The 21,262-nt window shown below is 39.8% G+C and overlaps 1 protein-coding gene across 1 annotated transcript in view; it reads left to right on the top strand.

The window, feature by feature from the left end:
• LOC118106567 (cGMP-inhibited 3',5'-cyclic phosphodiesterase A) overlaps positions 1–21,262 on the top strand; it is a 54,133-nt gene that overhangs the window by 15,699 nt on the left and 17,172 nt on the right. Inside the window, exon 2 of the mRNA XM_035155229.2 lies at positions 14,945–15,190. Coding sequence (XP_035011120.1) covers positions 14,945–15,190 — 246 coding nt within the window. The remainder of the gene's footprint in view (positions 1–14,944; positions 15,191–21,262) is intronic.

The following is a 21,262-nucleotide window of genomic DNA, read 5'->3' as shown; positions in this document are numbered from 1 at the left end:
AAACACACACGTGCATGTGTGTGCGGCCTGCGGTTTCTTTAGGCTTGACATTAGCACAAGCTGCATCTTGTGCTAATGTCAACGTGTTCCATTCTTTCATTGAGCTTACTTTCTCTCATCGTCTATCGCTGCTGTTATTCTCCTCCCACTTTTTTCATTCTCTCTCTCTCTCTCCAATCTCTTTCAACAAGGAATTCAATGAGTAAGCCCTTATTGGATGAAGCTGAGTATCTTTGGTTTAGCCTGAAGACAAGGCTACCCAGAAGAGCCACTTCTTTCTTGTTCTCCTTCAAATTTACAACTTGGTGTCTTTCTCTCTGTTGTTGATCCCTCAGACCAGTGTGTTACTTTTCCTGTGTACACACAACACATACACACACATTATCACGTACCATAGGTTTAAATGACCTCTTCAGTAGTCTCTGTATGTATCACAGGCTGAGACAGACAGAAATGATGTAGAGAAATAATCATATCAAATGTAATTTAGTGTACATTTTGTATTTGCAGGCCTCTACTAGAAGGTCTGGGTTGATGTTTCCCTGGAGAAATCGTTCAGATAAACAACCATAAAGAGGATTTTGTCTGTGGGTTTTACAATTGGCAATGTAGCCTTAGAGTCTAAAAGTAGTTGTGTTTTTGTTGTTGCATAGGATACAGGTTTATATAGTTTTGATATTGACATCAGCTCACAGTGTAACTCACTTAAACCAATGGCAACATGTTACTTGTATAACTCTTAGGTCTGCCCGAACAATTTAAGACTTTTAAAGTTTATCATAACATTTCCAAAATACTTTCAAAAAATATATAATATTGATATTGATTAAGTATAAAGATATAAAGGATAGACAAAGAAATGATAATGGCACTCAGTAAAGTGGTCCCAAAAATAAGCCTGATGTCTTTCATCAAGATCCATGAAATATTCCCAGGGAAATTGGTGAAGATGTCGCATAATACCATCTAATTTAAGAAATGTCTGGATCTGCCCTTTTATCCTTTTGAATCCAAGCCAAAATTTATTGGAGTCCTTCTTGGACCATGTCTCATCGGTCCACCAAAGTTCATGGATATCCATTCAGCAGTTTTTGCGTGATACTGCTGAAATTCAAGCAAACCAACCGACCAACAAACAGATAGGGGTAAAAACATAACCTTCTTGCCAGAGGTAACTAAAATCGCTCCTATTAAAAATCGATCATCTGTGTAACATGAACCGCCATCTTTCACTGTCTCAAAACAAGGAGAAAATTAAAAAACTCATTCAATCAGGCACGATATAATGCCTCTGTCTTAGATAGATGCTCGACAATTATCAAAACCTTTAATTACAAGATCATTTCTCTAAGTATGAGATATTAAGTCATTGTTACCAGACAGGGGCTCTATTTCTATCTTATTCTAAATGTGAAGTGTGGCAGAAAGTGTTTTGCTTCAGCAGAGATGTCTGATATCAGTTATCCTCTTTAAAAAGTGTCATCTGGAAGATTTCAAAAGGGGAAACATTAAAGAGCAAAGCTTCAAGAGGCACAGACACAAAATGGGACGTTAGTCATTATGCATGCATCTCCAAATGGAAGACCGGTGTCTGGACGATCACGTTGTTCCTGTGGGACTCCGCCTGAAATACTAACGCCCGGCAACGTCAGTGTCAATCAGCCGGAGCAGGAAGCTGACAGAGAGATGTGGTGAAGCTGGCGTCAGTGGCCTTACATGGGTACAACAACACGAGGGAAAAGCACTCAACTTAGCCATGGAGCCTTGGAGGGAGGAGGAGACTGGGATGAAATGACGTGTGTGTGTGTGTGTGTGTGTGTGTGTGTGTGTGTGTGTGTGTGTGTGTGTGTGTGTGTGTGTGTGTGTGTGTGTGTGTGTGTGTGTGTGTGTGTGTGTGTTTCAGATGAGTCTTGTGCATGCATGAGAGCCCGTTCGCATGTGATGCAGCTTCTTCAGTGAAGTAAAGATAACAAGTAGATAATGCAAAAAAATTAGAATGCACACTGTTATCATTCTAACAGTTCTCAATGAAGGAGTTAAATTTGTATGTTTAGTTCATCTTATTTTTTACCCTTATCTCTTCAATGTTGTATTGGTGGTTATTCATTCATGATTCATGCATGCCTTCACTCACTCCTTCATTCTTTGCAATACAGTGGTATGAATAGCCGTTTTTTACGGCGCCCACAGTGGTCACACCTAAGCACACCATGAACAATACAATTCATAAATTTGTATTGAACATAGTGAATTTAGTGTAAGGATGTGTGTGACTATCAAAACAACTTTTCCCCACTTGTGAATAGATGGATGAACGTTTAAATTTTGGAAAAAAAGTGACAGTGCAAAGTATGCATCTAGTATATGGAAACTCAGACTACTGATGAGACACTGTATCTGCTGTCACACACACAATTTGCCTTTTAGATGATGGATTATAGTATTTTCCAGGCAGCAAAAGCACCTTGCTGAAAATATTTAAAGCTTCAAAGCATAATGTAGCCGTTCAGTGAATCTGTTGTGCAATGAATACTGTTGTATATGCATCCACCAGCTACATCACTGCCTCCTGCCCCTCAACATTATACAAAAATAAATCACACAGTCCACATCTTAATGTCTTTTCTGGCATTTTCTTTGCAGGAAACGAGCCATTTTAATGTCCCGTGTTGTAGAGCATGTTGTCTTATGAGTCAGGCTGCAGTTATGTTAAGCATTAAACACATCAATGGGCCGAGGGCATCATGCTACAGGACACATGATCACATGCTACAGTTCATGCGTCAAACATGAAAAGGAGAATGTGAAGATGAGATGTAGGGATCTAAAGTTGAAGACAGATGCATGCATGCGTTTGCTTGACAGTACATGCAACTCCACTGTGAAACACACACACACACACACACACACACACACACACACACACACACACACACACACACACACACACACACACACACACACACACACACACACACACACACACGGCAGAGATACGAATGAAATGATAAAAGAATTACGCTCTTTTACTACAATTCAAATCCTAATTCTTCCATATTCTCACTCAGCATTAGGTCGTTTTTTTCACATACATGTATGTACTACTTTTTCGTCATTACCTTTTTTTTTTTTAAACCAAGAAAAGTCTAATTTCAATTTTTTAGTCTACATTGGGGAAACCACACAGTAACCATTCTTAAAACATTTAAGTACTCGAAATGCCTTTTTTATGCAATATAATTGGAAAAACTGTTTTATCTGAAAATCCACATTTAAATGACCCTTTACTCAGTTACCTTTTTGAGCAGTGTGGGAGAGTGATGACAATGTCTGTCGATATTTGAGTGTCCTTTCACAACTACTGTATTTGATTTCCATTGAATCTTACTCTAACCTTCATGGTGCCCAGAAAAATTAAGCCGACTGACAAGTGTTGTCACTTTTTCCAAAAATCAAGTTCGAACGACTTTTACATGACACACAATTCATTTAAATTAATTTTAACTTTGAACTACAAAGTGACAGCCCCATTACCAACTTTAATAGCTGCATAATTTTTTTCTATGGCGCCCACCAGAGGTCGACATCTTTGATTTATAGTGAAATATTTCAACAGCTATTGGATTGATAGCTTTTGAATATACAGTACATGCATTTGGACATTTAGCCTTTGTTCCCCAATGAGTTTAAATATCAGCCCAGCACATTGGTGATCTTTTTCGTACAATATTTAGGTCTAAATCCAAATATCTGCAGAAGTAAACAATACCATGAGTGTTTAGCCTTTGTAGCTTGCTACATAGGCTAAATTAAGGCACGGCTACTGAGCTCCACATAGCTGCTAGCATCGTGGGTATAGAATCTTAGTCTAGTTTCAGTAAATATAACAGATCTAACGTGTTTGGTATTTACTTCATGCATAGATCATTTTTTTGCTTAAATAGTTGTTGGCTTAGGTGCAGAGATCAGATGGATGTGTCAGTCAGTACATCACACACACAAATGCTTAGCTTGACGGAGTGACGTGAGCGTGTAATGAGATCAATAAGCAATCACTATTGTGGTCTGGTTTCACTGTGCATCGACAGGAGCCCTGATACGCTGCTTGGGAACAATTAGCATCAGTGAGCAGCGCTAACATGATTTTGAGTGATGTTGATGATGAGTGCATGTCTAAATACACGTGTGTGTGTGTGTGTGTGTGTGTGTGTGTGTGTGTGTGAGTGTGTGGGTGGATGAGTCACCGTCATCATCCTGCCCAGGAGTCCCATCTCTCGCACGCACACATACGCACACACACACACGCCACATACGCAAACACACACACACACACACACACACACACACACACACACACACACACACACACACACACACACACACACACACACACACACACACACACACACACACACACACACACACAAATCCAAGCTTTGCCCAATCTGCACTCACTGTGTTGTGTGAGTAAACAGTGATTCTTGCAGTCAATATGAATCAGTTTGTTTGTAAAACCGTATGTGCTGCACCATTCTCCAGATCCTAAGATTATCTTATTACTGGGCAATAACTAAATTAGCAAATTGACTGTGATATAATTAGACATTTTTAATTCTGTAGTCTAGATGAATGATTGTTCGCAAATCTTTCTAATGCAATTGAATGGTTCTGAACACAAAAATAAATAACTATATAATATCATATTATTGATTAATGCTGGCAAAAGAGTCAATTGCAATAATAAAATGTTGCTTGTTGAAATATTAATCACTCACAATTATCAGGGTAAAATAGCAGCAGCATTTACATTTACAAATACAACTATTACACCAGGTGAGAGGAAGAAATTAGATGCATCCTCAGATACATTATATGCTACCACAAGGATATTCATTTCTGTTCTTTTACAGTAGATTCTATTTCTTTTGATTCATGGTATATTCTCTCTCTCTCTCCCTCCATATATTTCATATGTCTCTCCCCGCTCTTTGTTTTTCTGTCTCAACTGGAATCTAGTAAGAGCAGTCACGGACCAGTGGGGGTTTGGGTCTGGACAGCTGGGTGGCTTGTCTGAATCGTGGCACTGTGTGTGTGTGTGTGTGTGTGTGTGTGTGTGTGTGTGTGTGTGTGTGTGTGTGTGTGTGTGTGTATGCTTGTGCCTTTGCGTGTGTGCAGGTGTAAAGACAGACCCACACACATTCCTCCAGGCTGGCCTTTAGTCCCTTTAGTCCTTACATGACTTTATCATAGGGTGTCATAACATGCACAGTTACACACACACTGCTAACTGTTCACATAGTGTGAACAATGTGGTAACTGTTATATATATATATATATTTGAGATAACCAAATTGTTATTGTATGAAATGAAGCTTTGTGGTGTTTGTTTGGCTTTAAATTATTATGTTACTGTTAAATTGTTTGCTCTAACACACAGAGGCTTGTCCCTGTTAACAGCATTAGATCTGCACACCACAATAACACACATGACACTTGTTCATGTAAAAAAAAAAAAGTGCTCCCCCTGCAGTGTGCAGTGTGTGTATGCATGTGTTGGCTATCCCACCAATATAACATGAAGGTGTGTGGGTTAGATGAACCATACTTGTACATGATATTGACTATTTCTAGGGACATGCAGTGAGTATTATGGAGTATAACGATAAAACATGTTCACGGTGAGACACTATAGGGAAAAACAATTTTCCATCACTGGTGAATTTAGAGATTTTGGGCTATTTTGCCTTCACTTCAGTATCTCTCGCATTCACCAAACTTTGCAGTTTGATTCCTGTCAATGTTCTGAAGGGATTTTGCTCAGGGGCTTGTTCATGTATCATTCATAGCTTGATTTAGAGAACTTTTTATTCCAAAGACCTGGTGAAAATTGATTATTTTTAAGGCTGAGGACAGTGTTTTCTGATTTATGGAGGGATACCCCAAAACCTCCTCAGTAAGACCATAACCAACCTCTAAAAACCTCTAATAAATCAACAAATGGAACAAAAATTTTGAACCTGGTTTCTGGAAAATATAGGAGAAAAAAAAGATAATATCTCATTTGCACAATACAAACACTAAAGACGGGTCCTGGTGATATCTATAAGTTAAAATTGTATCATTCACCTTTAGAGCTTTGTGTTACAGTTGCCAGAGTGAAATTAGAAGCAGTCTACTTGCCACTGAATGATGGAGCCATCAAAGATTATGTGGTTCAGGACTGCATTAGGTCTGTGCGATTTCCCAGCCTCCTATACACTTGATGTGCGAACTGCATTTGAACCGTAATGGACGCCATCAAGGGACGGCAGAGCACAGAGGAGCACAGAAACAAAAGAAGCTGAAATGTGTGTGTAGACTGTGATAGAGAGTCTCATTAGGTTCTTCTCTAGTCTGACTCCTATATACAGTATATACTTTACTTTGCAGGAGCTCAGTGCGATTCAGCATTACAGACAAACAACTCTTCCAAACAACCTCCCTCTCATCCTGAGGGGCTCACATAAAACATGAATCCGCTGTATTAGTCAGATTATTTCATCTGCCATTCAAAATGCAAAGTCATCTCTTGTTGGGTTGTCAGGTCATCTCATTTTATGACATCAGCCTACGAACTATGACAGCTAGGGCAGTCCACAGACGCTACACACGGACATGCAAACTAGTCCTGGGACGATTAATCAAATATTTATCATTAGTTTTATTGAGAATTAGCATTATCTGTCGTTACAATGTCTATCTGCACACCGGGTGGAAGAAAACCCAACATGTCTAAGCATTAACAGTTAATGTGTCAAGCTTACCTTCACATAAATGACATTGAGACTTTTGGTCAATGTTTGTTCAAATATACTTTTACTGTGTTTGTAACCAAATTCCATTTAAGTGAAGAGGGCAGTCTTTACTTTTATATCCGGAAATGACAGCTGAAGCTAACTTACATATTTCTGGGGGTCCAAGTTACCTCGCTTTTGTCTGGTGAATTTAGAGAAGCTAGCCAAACTCTTATTTGATATTTTAAACGAGGATCGTGTGTTTGGCTTTTCAAAGGACAAGCCAAACCCAAACCCTGTCTTCATGTTACGCAGTAGTTTGATTATAGCATCAAGCATTTGGTTAAAATGTGGCCATAAGTTTAATAGGAGGTTATAATGAACAAAATACTTCACGTCTAATTTTTGATTATTGCTTATTCCAAGTATGACCTTATACAGGCAATCTGTTTCTGCTGTTTACATGGCAGTCTTATTCAGACTATTGTCTTCATCAGCTTAATATTGGAACATTGGTGCCCATGTAAACGTAGTCACTGACATGATGCATTCCAACATTTGCATTATTTAGTTTTTAACTGATGCATGGGGAAAAAAATCCAGTTAAAATAATTAATATAGATAATTATTGATAATGCCCAAAAGAAGCCTATTACACATTGTCAGATCCCATATCGTTCTAGCCCTATACTGAGTTGGTCTATCACCGTTGTGCTCCCTGTACAAAATCCTTCAGAAGTTGCCAGATTTTCTGTTTACCTGCAAAAAAATCAGCTGTTTATCAATGACACGATACATCAAATGGGCAGGAAATGCGCAACCTGCTCAGTCAGAGTAGTTTCTCTCTTTAGTCTAAACTTGACACCCCATCCTCACTTCACCAGCTGTTGGTAACATAAAAGTAGGTCAGAGGAGCGCACTATTTATTTATTATTATTTATTACAGTCCTCAAAATGTCTGAATTCAAATAGAATTCTCACTGCCATTTGAGTGAACTAGTTGTTTATTGCAACTTTAAATAAACCCTTTGCTATTATGGTGAACGCAAGAGGTGCTGACCATCTTGTCAGTCAAGATCATCAGTTTTTATCTTTGTGTGTCCAGTGCACATGTTGTGTTTGGACTGTGTTGTGTTCAGTTTTGCTCAACACAGAGACTGGCACTGTTACATTTGCCATCCGTGGACTTCAAAGCTGCCACACTTAGGGAAACTCATCGCACGTCTATGAAATTAAATTACACTTTTCTCATATTGAAGAAATCAGAAAAATCACTGCAGCGAGAGGAGAGCCATGGTGGTGGGTGAGGGGCAGAGCCATATGTAGATCAGCCCTCCAGCATTTAACGGGATGCGTATTTTACTCTCTCTTTTTTTTTTTTCTCTCTCATCAGCAGCACCTGCTCTTGTTTCATTTTTAGATGGGATGACGGAGAGAGGGACGTAGGGAGGGGTGAGTGAAGGAGGGACAGTAGAAGACGTTCTGTCCTCAGATAGTACTCTGTCATGTCTCGGAGCGGGCGGGTTTTCTGACATTAGCCTAAATTCTCCATCTCTTGATTATGTGCCAAACAGAATGGGACTACAAGAGAGTTCTGAGCAGATCCCAGGTCAGTGCAGCCAGGAGAGAGAGAGAAGGAGAGGAGGAAGGATGAGCGGGATGTGTGTGAGATTGATGTCTTTCTCAGCTTGAATTAGAATAGCACTTACTTAAAAAAATTATAATAATTCTATTTTGTTTTTGAGATAATGAGTTGAGATGCGTTTTGCAGAAAATATTGACATATTTAATGAATTTAGATGAATAAAATACACAATTTGTAACAATTCTACATCAAAATGTCCCAAAAAAATGACTAGATCTATGTTATATTTATGATTTATTTGTGTTCTTACATTATCCAAAATGTTTTCAATGATGTTCAAACCCAGAGATACATCTCAATTTTATTGAAGGTGAAGGGATGTTTCCTTTTGGTCGCCTTTTAAGTGCATCACATGCTTTACCCTTGGCTTTGCCCCTCTCTGCTATAACTTCCGGGGAGAATGATTTTTTTTCACATGACCTCATCCATGAATATGATTTACCCCTGATTCTCGTCAGGTCAATTCTCAGTAATGACGGTGAAGACAACAACTCCCATGATGGCACGCTGCTTTACGACGTCATTAAACTAAGTCTTTTATTATTGTTTTGATTGAGAGACCCCTAGGGGCAGAGGTTACTATTACTATTGTGCGTTTAATCCAAAAGGATGCAATTTACTGCGTAGATTAATTATACAATCACTGAAGATTTATTCAGACCGAAAAATGACCTGTAAATTACGACATGGACTGAGAAGAAAAGGAAAAACAGGTGATGCTCCTTAGGGCCACATCAGGACAAGGTTTCACTGTCACTAATACAAGGAAAGCCTGGTGTCTCAAAAACATTTTTCATTTCCACAAAACTAACTCAAACCATTCAGCTCATCTCCATGTCAGTAAAAACATTCTATATCCACAGGGGGAATGGCAGCAAAGGTTTAAGAACCACTTGCCCCCAGATTTTAAAAGTTAGCAACATCTTGTCAACAATCAGAAGAAGCAATGTCTTTATGCATTACATTGTGGATATAATATTTGTATCATACAGTATTGTCTCCTCACTGGTCATCGGGCTTTTATCCAACAACCCACCTATCGTTTTGAAATTGACTTTTATTAATCAATGTGCGCCTCAGTTTCCTGATGCAGAAAGCCTCCGTTGTGATAATGCACAACTCTCGCTGCTCGGTTGTCATGCATCACCTGCTATCACAGGAAACGCCAGATGAGTAGTGGGCGTAGTGTAACTGTGACCAATTGAGCCCCGAACAACTATTTTATGGTCCGCGGACAAGTCACTTTGATCTTTGTCCTGACGTAACCTAGCAACCAGGTATTTTCAATACAACCGATTTCTATGTACCGCAGGTCTCCTCCTTATCACCGAGCCGTCGGTGAACATTTGCAATTGGCAGAGAAGCGCAGGCAGGGGCGGGTGAGAGGACGGAGGGAGTTTCATGAAACAGCAGAGAGGAGAAGAGCCGAGGCGAGGAAGAGAGTGTGAGGAAGTGTCTGTGGGCTACATTACTGAAATGTCAGTTGCTCTGGATTGAGACTCTGAAGGACACTTGTACTACGGTTGAAAGAGATAGCATCTATAGGAATCTAGATTGTGTTCATACTGAACACGAACGATGCAGAGGAGACACTCCGCAACTATCATGGGACGCCATCAGGACAATACACATCCTCCTAAACAGGTTCAGTATTGGTTTAATTGGAGTTTCTTTGGTGTGTGTGTGTGTGGTTAAATGTGCTGTATGTGCATCTGTGTGTGTGTGTGTGTGTGTGTGTGTGTGTGTGTGTGTGTGTGTGTGTGTGTGTGTGTGTGTGTGTGTGTGTGTGTGTGCAGTACAAGGAAAGCCATTTAATCAGTAATGATGAGATGGTTTGGTTTAAATAGGACAACTTGAAGCAATGTCTAAATTAAGCTTCTTGATACAGTGGAGTTTTCAGGTCAGTTACACATGTGAGAGGAGGCTGCTGCTCACAGAGTCTATCACTGTGAGCAGCTGTCACTATTGTTCTTACACTAGGTACTGTGTGTTGTTGTCGTGTTAGGTTGGATGTGGCGTCTGTGTAGTATCACAAGACACTGCTATTTTTCACCTAAAACTTTAGCATCAAACTCTATTGAATGTTGCATCATTTAAACACATTGAGAATATGGATGAAAAGGTAAATGTATTTCAAACCGACAGTTACAAACACATGTATCATCATTAAGAAATCGATCGATTTTGTTAAGGATTAATAGCCTTGCAACTTTGAGGCGACGCTGCTCTGCAATCCTGCAACTGTTTACAATTCTGCTTCCACCCTCCTGTATCCAGAACATGAAGTTGGCCTCTGTGGCTCTGAGCTCATGCTCGGCTGCATCCTCCTGCTTAGCCTATAGGAGAGGTGCGGAGGTATTCTGTATGTTTGACAGTGTCTCTGTACTGTTGGTGTGGTGGTCAGCTCCTCGCTGTAGTGCTGTATTTACAGTTGTTGTAGAGTAAGACTGCAGAGGAGCTCTGCTGGCCTGACACAGTGAGCTCTCCTCTGTCTTACTTGACTGGCCATGGCCTGCCTGTGGACTCAGCTCCTCTTTAGCACTGTGTCCATCACTCTTTTTCTCTTTATCTCTCTCTCCCTCTCTTTTCACCATCTGCCTTTCTGCCTGATCTGCCTACATATCTCCCGACTGGCTCTCTGGAGAGGGCTGGGGGATGGGGGTCCAGTGGGAAATAGCAGCGATGCTACAGGAGGGAAAAGAGGAAAGAAGATGACATTTCTATGGCATTAGCTTTGAACTTGAGTTTGGTGATAGTGAACACTCCCATGAGGGAATGGTCACACAATGTGTACGGTGTAGATATTGTAGCCGACATCAAAAGCAGTTTAAATGCATGCTACAAAAAACATATGTCCAGAAATTACTTATTCAAGCTCCTTACCTTTAAAACAAAAACAACAAAAAAAACAACTTAATTCATTCAAATGTCTAAAAACAACTAGACTTATGTGATATGTGAGCTAACATAATCCCAAATGTTTCCAACAATGTTTTGAACCTAGAGAAATCTATCCTCCTTAGCCGTGAATTTGCCCGTCCACTGTTTGTATTGGTCACTCATAACAGATCACGATTATTCACTGCCGATTGCAGGGGGACATGAATAGAAGTTTAGTAGATTACGTCATCCGTCAACATTATTTGCACCTGAGGCTCGTCAGACTTTGATCTGCAACGATGGTGAAGAACTCCCATGATCACACGCTGCTTCAAAACGTCATCAAACTAGGTCATATGTTATTATTTAGATTGAGAGACCCCTGGTGGATGAAGTTACATAAGCTGCTTTCAGACATGCACTGGGACTCCGTAGTTCCTCCGTCTTTTCACCGGAGGAGGTGCATGTGGGAACTTAAATGTCAGAGTGAGCCACTCCGCAGTTTCTGCAGACTTTATCTGCCTGGCCTCCTAGTATAAAGTCTCGGGGGGTGGGGGGGGGTAGCTTAAACGCTACAGACGCAAAAATGAACAAACAAAAAGAAAAAAAACATCTTGCGGTGAAAAAGCAGTGACATACATTTAGAAGACACAGACGAAGATGTCAATAATGTTTGTGGTGATAAGAGCTGATGATGGTGTCGGGGTGTTGTAAACAAAATCACGTGATCTTTGGAGCGGAGTTAATACGTCACTTCCTGCCTCTGTCTGCTGCACTCGGCTGCTCCACCTCTGGTCTGAATAATGCGGTGGATTAGATGCTGCTGTGAACGCGTCTGTGCCGAGAACCTCCCGCTGTGTTGTGCCTGGGTAAACGCCATAGCTAATTCTACAGATTTTACCCGGAGGTCATGTCTGACAACAGCTATATTGTACATTTAAATAACAGAATATAAACTAAAATGACTTTAATAAGTTAAGAAAAAAATATCAAGGGAATTCCCTTTAGTGTAGGTGTCTTGGCCACTAAAAGAATATCAAGTTTTCTAATTCAATAAATCACAATCAATCACCTCACACAAAGCCACTCTGGTAATGCAACAGTGCCATGATCATTTTGAATGTACTGTAGATCTAAAATGTTAAAGTCGGTCACCATCTAAATGTGTTTTCTCTGAATTCATTTCCGTTTACCTTTTAACATGGATGATAATGTGGCCTGGATACTGATCCTAATCAGTGGTTCTATTCTTAGGAGCTTGATGAATCTGATTTTACTTATCTGTGCACATCATCACAGACCACAGTTTAATAATGTCTTCTGTTACAGTGCGTTGCATTTGTTATGGGAATATGACTCTTTGTTCTCTGTGCAGCGTGTACTGTATTATCCTGAAAGCCTGACAGACTGATCCCAAGGGGCGATGCTGCTACATGCATGCATGCATGCCTGTGTGTGTGTGTGTGTGCATGTATGTGTGTGTACACATATCTGCGTGTGCCCGCTGTTGATTCACTCATTGACCATCGCTCACCCTTCCGTCTCCTGTGGGCCTTTATGCTGGGAGGAATCGATAACCTTCTCCCTCGCCTTGCCTCTCCGCTGTGTCTCCACTAGAGCAGCACTGTGGAGCACTTTATCAGCTCAAATGCTTATGCACGTTGCACTGAGCACTCTTGCAAATGCACACACGTACTGGAGGTTGTTTTAAAGTAAAATGCTAAAATCTGCAAAGTATTCTAACAGAGAAAAGTGACATAAAAACTACTGCAACACACACACGCACACACACACATGCTCCCTTTATCTCAGTCTCTCCCTGACATTAGCTGAACAGAGTCCATTACTGCCAGGTAATGGGTAAATGTCACAATAGCAGGATGTCATAAAGCTCTGGAGTGGTCTAATGGGTTTTGTTCAGGTTGAGGTGACACATGCACACTCGTACGTGCACACTTCCAGGAAGCTGTCGTCCAATGCGCTTGATGCATTTACTCATCACATCACAGCCGTGAGCCCCGACATGTTTGAAGAGCTAATACGATCTGTTAAAGGAAGAATATTATGAGAATCATCTGTCACTTTGTTTGGATACGGGGGGGGGGGGGCTCTTTTCACCTTTTATTATCCCTGTTAACTCCACACTATAAGATTCAGCTCTACCACAGACAAACACACAGGACAGCACGCTTCTAGGTCCAGTCGCTGCCTGTCATTATTTTCTATCCTGTTATTTTAAACACGTTTTATTTTCATGATTTAAGCTACAGTAAAAGTGACTACATCACAAAGTGAATGGGAGAAGTATTATTTTGAAACAGAAGCAAGTAACATAAACACTGTGTGATCTGCCATGAGTTTTATATTAATACTTTGTAGCAGTTCATCCATCGTTCACTGGAGAACTCTTTCCACAGACTTTGCTGCAGAGAAGTGTAAATTGTGTAAATACATTCATTCAGCCAGTTTAGTCCCACATGAGTATTTTTGGCCTTGTAAGGTTTTGGGGGTTTGTCTACACCTTAAATCATAGTTACTATAGTAACATAGTTAGACACTAGTGTGTAGTTCACTGAATCCAGCTTTACTCCGTTTTCTTTGTAGTTACAGTGATATTCTGGTCTGCTCTCAGCTTCATGTGTTGAACCACAGTGAGTCAGTCTGTGACCATTCATGACATTTCCACATTACTGACAGTAAATAAGTGACATTTTAAAAATAGAGCTAAGGTCAACTACAGAAAACCTTGGTCGACTGAAATTGAACCTTGAGCAAATTGATCGATCGATCAGGAGGGATCTTCATGTTATCTCTAGATTTAATCAGCCACAGTGCACTGAGTAAACTCTACCTGGTAGACTTATTAGCCTTAATTCATTCTAACATAAAAAGGTAATATCCGCAATATATATAATGAGTTTAAATAAAGTATTAGAACAAACATATTAAGCAATTCTGATATGTTCACACTCAAAGCTTCAAACACATCCTAACATAAACAAGTTTTAGATGATCTGCAAAGATGATCCGCACGATGTGATATGCAAACTGCTTATAACGTTTATTTAACTAAATGCAGCCACACTGATGAGTAAACGTTCAGTGTGTGTCCGTGTGTGTGTGTATAGTATTTGATGATTGCATTGGGGGCGGGTACATGTGTCTCACAGAGTGTTGTAATTGATTAGAAGCTTAAGAAGCTGATGATTAGCACATGTTGACATTAACATCAACATTGACATCAACCAAACAGGGTTGACCTTTGACGTGGACGGGCCTCTGGGTTTAACAGTCAATATGATGGATCTTTGACAGCTGAGTTTTCTTATATGATATAGTAGCATATATATGAGTAATGTTTAATATATATAACACTTTCACTACTCCTTATTAATCTTGTATATTCAACGTAGATGTCCCGATATGTTAATAGATTTATTTTCTACTGTAAGATGTTTAATTCAGAATAAAGACACACACACACACACACACACACACACACACACACACACACATCTCCAGTACAACGTCCTCTTTCTCATTGACGTGTGCGTGGTAGTGTGGGGTGACGTCGGTTTACTGCGTCATCATCGCATGACATCACAGAGGATTAACTCATTGTCCTTCTCTTCCTCCCCTTCTCTAGTCGTCGGGCACCAGTGTGGTAGTGGACATCGCCGTGATGGGTGAGGCCCACGGTTTGATCTCAGACCTGCTGGCCGACCCCTCACTGCCCCCCAACACCTGCAGCTCTCTGAAGGCCGTCAGCAACCTCCTTAGCACCCAGATCAGCCTCCAGCCGCTGCACCGGCCTCGCATCCCTGCCGACACACAAGCCTGCTCCGACTCTGAGGAGGGGCCCGACAAAGCAGAGAGACTGGCCATCCCAAAGGTAAATGTTTTTTTTTTTGTTTCTTACCATTTCTTTTATAGGTTGTTTGAAATACTTGGCTGAACCACAATTTCAAATTCCAAAGACAAAGGATGTAAACTGTAAGTCCACTCACCAGCTAACGGGAAGCATTTATTTACAGAAAGAGTGGCTGCTTTCTGCCTTCATAAAACCTGGTGCCTACATTACCCACAGTGCAACTTGATCACTGACAGTCAGAGATATGGATGTGTTATCTAGTAGCGGCTATGCCCTCTCGCGCAGATAGTCTGAAACAGAGATGAGGAGCTTGTTACATTGCTAAACTCGCTTCTCTGTAAAACTCATTCATTTAAAACTTGTAGCGTAACCAGAGCAATTCATCTCACTTCACACAGCTCCCCCTAGAGCCCAAAAAGCTTTAGTCAACCTTTTGTTTCACATATGCAGTTGTCCTGTAAAACATTTTTTGTCTTTAATCTTTAATCTGTAAAATTAACTTCTTCCTGCTGCACAAAAACAAAGCTAAAATATGTCCAGGACACAGGCACGGCAATGTTGTGCTTTTGATGTCATGTGGAGCCAGAGACTCAATTTATCTCTGGTCAGTCTCAGCTGTCAATCATGATGTTTCACCCCATTTTTTTATGGCATAAAATAACTAATTAAAAACAAACTTTCCAGAAAAACAAACAGCAATGTGAGAAGAACTACCTAAATTGACAGTAACCATATTTGAGAACAACTTATTTAATGTATATATTGACTTTTTGGTTTGATCCATGTCCCATCCAGTCACATAAAGGAGGCAAGGTTTTAGACCCATACTGCAGCCAACCACCAGGGGGTGATCAAGATGATTTAGCTTCACTTTTGGGAGCTGTCATGTCGTTTATGTCTATATATAGTCAATGGAGTGGCCCTTTAAAGTAAAATAATGTTTCCAGGTAGGAAGTTCTGTTTTACTTAAACAGCAAATTAAAATATTCTCAATAAGTGACGGTATATAACGTTAGGTTTTAGTTTTGTTGTGTAATGCTATATATGCCAACACACACACACACACACACACACACACACACACACACACACACACACACACACACACACACACACACACACACACACACACACACACACACACACACACACACACACACACACACACACACGTATACCTCTCCTGCATACACACACAGCTGCCTTAGTGTGTGGCTCTAATGTAGCAAACAATGACGCACTGGCTTCCAGAGGGCTTTGAATGTTTAACAAGGCTGCTGCTTCAAAATGTATGCAGGCACTTAAGGCAGCAAGGAAACTAAATAAAGCGTGTGATGCAATGCAGGATAGTCTACCAGGAAAAGTGACTAGCAGCTTTAACGCTGCCTGAACGCTCGGCCCATGTAGTTGAACTCGATGAAACGCTGCCACATTTCAGCTCATTGGCGAGTTGGTGATTCAACTCGCTTGTGCCGCCCTGTTGTGCGTCTTCGAGGTGGGGACAGAAATAGCAGATTTCAATTGAGCTTTACAGGACAGCAAAGCATTTCATTTCATTTCTTGATGAAAGAGCACAGAGAACAATTTCTGTGGCTTGTACTTCAGTTCCTTTCAGCAGTGTCATTTGGCTTTCACGTGTCTTTTCCCATCATTTGTTACATTTGTCCGATATTACATTTTAAAGATACAGAAACTATTTTATATGCTTTTATCTCATATTACAGGCCTAAATAGAAAAAGAAGAGCTTTTTGAAAGAAGAGCTTTGAGGCTCTGAAACACCCTGCCTGAGGAAATACGACAGGCTGAGACAGTAGCTTCCTATGAACCAAAGCATAAAACATACTATGTCATACCACATTCTCTGATTTTAACCAATTCTAAATTGTATTATTGTAATGGGAGTCTAGATTAGTTTTTATCTTGTTTTTTGTGTTTTTACTTGTGTGTATTTGATTTGTGAAGCACTTAGTAACTTGAAGTGCTATTATAGATAATAGATTTTAATATTATCATGTATTTTTTCTAAGTAGATTTATTTTCAGGTACTTTTCACTTTCCCTCCACTATATCAGCAAATATCTGTACTCTCTCCTTTACATTTTTACAAAGCTTTCTGTCACATTATTTTTGATATTCCTATAAGTAATCAATAATGAGAGGGGAATTGGTGCATTAGAGGGCAGGTATCATTAGACCCCGCCTCATGCAGCAGCAGGTTAGAAAATAGACTACACTCGTCATGTACTTTTACTTTTAATACTTTCAGTGCAGTTAAAAGCAAGGACTTGCTTACTTTTAGTCAAGCAGAAGTGAATGTGGTACTTTTTCTTTTACTGAATTTGTTTTCCAGTTTATTAGTACTTTTTCTTAATGTAAAAGGTCAAATGTTTGAGTACTTCCTCCACCACTGCTGTCTATTTGTCTAGTTCATAGCATTACATTTACATTGGATTACATTACATTTAGCTGACGTGGCAGCTGCCACGTGGCAGCCAAACATGCGACCACCCTCTGCTGCACAGGTTTATATGATTTCATATAACTGCCACAAATTCTCCACAAGTGTCATAAGATATTCATTTCATCATATTAAGGGAATAAAGCAGTTGAGATTAACATGCAGCAATCCATCATAGTGAACATCAGGGCTGCTTTTATTTTTGTCAGCTACTTTATTGTTGCATAATGATGCAGTGCAGTGGTTTAGATCTGCACTTTAAAGTGCATTAGCGCACCATAATTGAATTCAGAATGGCAGAAGATGTTCACAGTGATTGATCACCACCATGTGCCCTGCCAGTCTCTCTCTCTCCCTCCTGTCATTCTTACACTCACTATTAGAGACGTTTGATTTGATTTGCTTCACTGCAGGAGAAAAGCCCATGTGGGGTCACGTGTGTATGTACGCTCAAAAAGTAAATAGATCAAGAATGATGGAATGATCATTTTTCATTCTGCAGTCTGTGATATTTAATCCTCTGCTGCCCTCTATATTCCACTCTCTCCCTGTGATCTGCTTGTGTGTGTGTGTGTCCCTTTTAGAAAATTCAACCGACTGTGAAAAGATACAAGCTGACAAATAACTGAGTTTAGTTTATGGCTTTACAATAAAATGTACAACTCTGAATAGACTGACACCACCGGGGAAATGAACAGGTCTCCTTTCTGTTCACCATTCTGTCTTCTTTCATCCATCCTGGAGCATGAGATTGTTGCTTTTATGAATCACTAACTTGAATGGTAGCTTTTCTTTAAAGGATAGAGGACGTGAATATGGGCTATACAAATAATAAAAAAGTGTTTTAAAATTTTTTATAATAATTAACTAAGAAGTGAATATAAAGGAATTTGAGCAGAAGTGGAAAAGACTTCTGCTGTGTGTGTGTGTGTGCGCACACACCACACACACACACACACACACACACACACACACACACACACACACACACACACACACACACACACACACACACACACACACACACACACACACACACACACACACACACACACACACACACACACACACACACACACACACACACGTATACCTCTCCCTGCATACACACACAGCTGCCTTAGTGTGTGGCTCTAATGTAGCAAACAATGACGCACTGGCTTCCAGAGGGCTTTGAATGTTTAACAAGGCTGCTGCTTCAAAATGTATGCAGGCACTTAAGGCAGCAAGGAAACTAAATAAAGCGTGTGATGCAATGCAGGATAGTCTACCAGGAAAAGTGACTAGCAGCTTTAACGCTGCCTGAACGCTCGGCCCATGTAGTTGAACTCGATGAAACGCTGCCACATTTCAGCTCATTGGCGAGTTGGTGATTCAACTCGCTTGTGCCGCCCTGTTGTGCCTTTCGAGGTGGGGACAGAAATAGCAGATTTCAATTGAGCTTTACAGGACAGCAAAGCATTTCATTTCATTTCTTGATGAAAGAGCACAGAGAACAATTTCTGTGGCTTGTACTTCAGTTCCTTTCAGCAGTGTCATTTGGCTTTCACGTGTCTTTTCCCATCATTTGTTACATTTGTCCGATATTACATTTTAAAGATACAGAAACTATTTTATATGCTTTTATCTCATATTACAGGCCTAAATAGAAAAAGAAGAGCTTTTTGAAAGAAGAGCTTTGAGGCTCTGAAACACCCTGCCTGAGGAAATACGACAGGCTGAGACAGTAGCTTCCTATGAACCAAAGCATAAAACATACTATGTCATACCACATTCTCTGATTTTAACCAATTCTAAATTGTATTATTGTAATGGGAGTCTAGATTAGTTTTTATCTTGTTTTTTGTGTTTTTACTTGTGTGTATTTGATTTGTGAAGCACTTAGTAACTTGAAGTGCTATTATAGATAATAGATTTTAATATTATCATGTATTTTTTCTAAGTAGATTTATTTTCAGGTACTTTTCACTTTCCCTCCACTATATCAGCAAATATCTGTACTCTCTCCTTTACATTTTTACAAAGCTTTCTGTCACATTATTTTTGATATTCCTATAAGTAATCAATAATGAGAGGGGAATTGGTGCATTAGAGGGCAGGTATCATTAGACCCCGCCTCATGCAGCAGCAGGTTAGAAAATAGACTACACTCGTCATGTACTTTTACTTTTAATACTTTCAGTGCAGTTAAAAGCAAGGACTTGCTTACTTTTAGTCAAGCAGAAGTGAATGTGGTACTTTTTCTTTTACTGAATTTGTTTTCCAGTTTATTAGTACTTTTTCTTAATGTAAAAGGTCAAATGTTTGAGTACTTCCTCCACCACTGCTGTCTATTTGTCTAGTTCATAGCATTACATTTACATTGGATTACATTACATTTAGCTGACGTGGCAGCTGCCACGTGGCAGCCAAACATGCGACCACCCTCTGCTGCACAGGTTTATATGATTTCATATAACTGCCACAAATTCTCCACAAGTGTCATAAGATATTCATTTCATCATATTAAGGGAATAAAGCAGTTGAGATTAACATGCAGCAATCCATCATAGTGAACATCAGGGCTGCTTTTATTTTTGTCAGCTACTTTATTGTTGCATAATGATGCAGTGCAGTGGTTTAGATCTGCACTTTAAAGTGCATTAGCGCACCATAAATGAATTCAGAATGGCAGAAGATGTTCACAGTGATTGATCACCACCATGTGCCCTGCCAGTCTCTCTCTCTCCTCCTGTCATTCTTACACTCACTATTAGAGACGTTTGATTTGATTTGCTTCACTGCAGGAGAAAAGCCCATGTGGGGTCACGTGTGTATGTACGCTCAAAAAGTAAATAGATCAAGAATGATGGAATGATCATTTTTCATTCTGCAGTCTGTGATATTTAATCCTCTGCTGCCCTCTATATTCCACTCTCTCCCTGTGATCTGCTTGTGTGTGTGTGTGTCCCTTTTAGAAAATTCAACCGACTGTGAAAAGATACAAGCTGACAAATAACTGAGTTTAGTTTATGGCTTTACAATAAAATGTACAACTCTGAATAGACTGACACCACCGGGGAAATGAACAGGTCTCCTTTCTGTTCACCATTCTGTCTTCTTTCATCCATCCTGGAGCATGAGATTGTTGCTTTTATGAATCACTAACTTGAATGGTAGCTTTTCTTTAAAGGATAGAGGACGTGAATATGGGCTATACAAATAATAAAAAAGTGTTTTAAAATTTTTTATAATAATTAACTAAGAAGTGAATATAAAGGAATTTGAGCAGAAGTGGAAAAAGACCAGTAGGATTTTTTTCTGCACAGAAATTGTAATATGCTCATTTATTATTTTTACATCACAGGCTGTTAGTATGAAGACATGCAGACATGCAAACATTGTGCCTTGTATTAGTTGGAGATTTAGAAGAATAATATGTGCAAAGACACACTTGAAAATATGAAATAAGTGTCACACAGATGTCAACAGTCATAATCATTTCCTCCTCCACAAGCAATTTAACTAAGTATTTAGATATTTGTGAAACATATTCTAAAGTATAACTTAACAAGATGTTCCACATTTCTCATTTGAACACAGGCTTCTGATATCCCCCGTCAAACATGACACGTAGACTAAAATGATGACTATT

The sequence above is a fragment of the Hippoglossus stenolepis genome, chromosome 4 (assembly GCF_022539355.2).
Source record: "Hippoglossus stenolepis isolate QCI-W04-F060 chromosome 4, HSTE1.2, whole genome shotgun sequence".
NCBI classification, from domain to species: Eukaryota; Metazoa; Chordata; class Actinopteri; order Pleuronectiformes; family Pleuronectidae; genus Hippoglossus; species Hippoglossus stenolepis.
The sequence above is the reverse complement of the archived record's forward strand: the minus strand, read 5'-3'. Positions and strand labels throughout refer to the sequence as shown.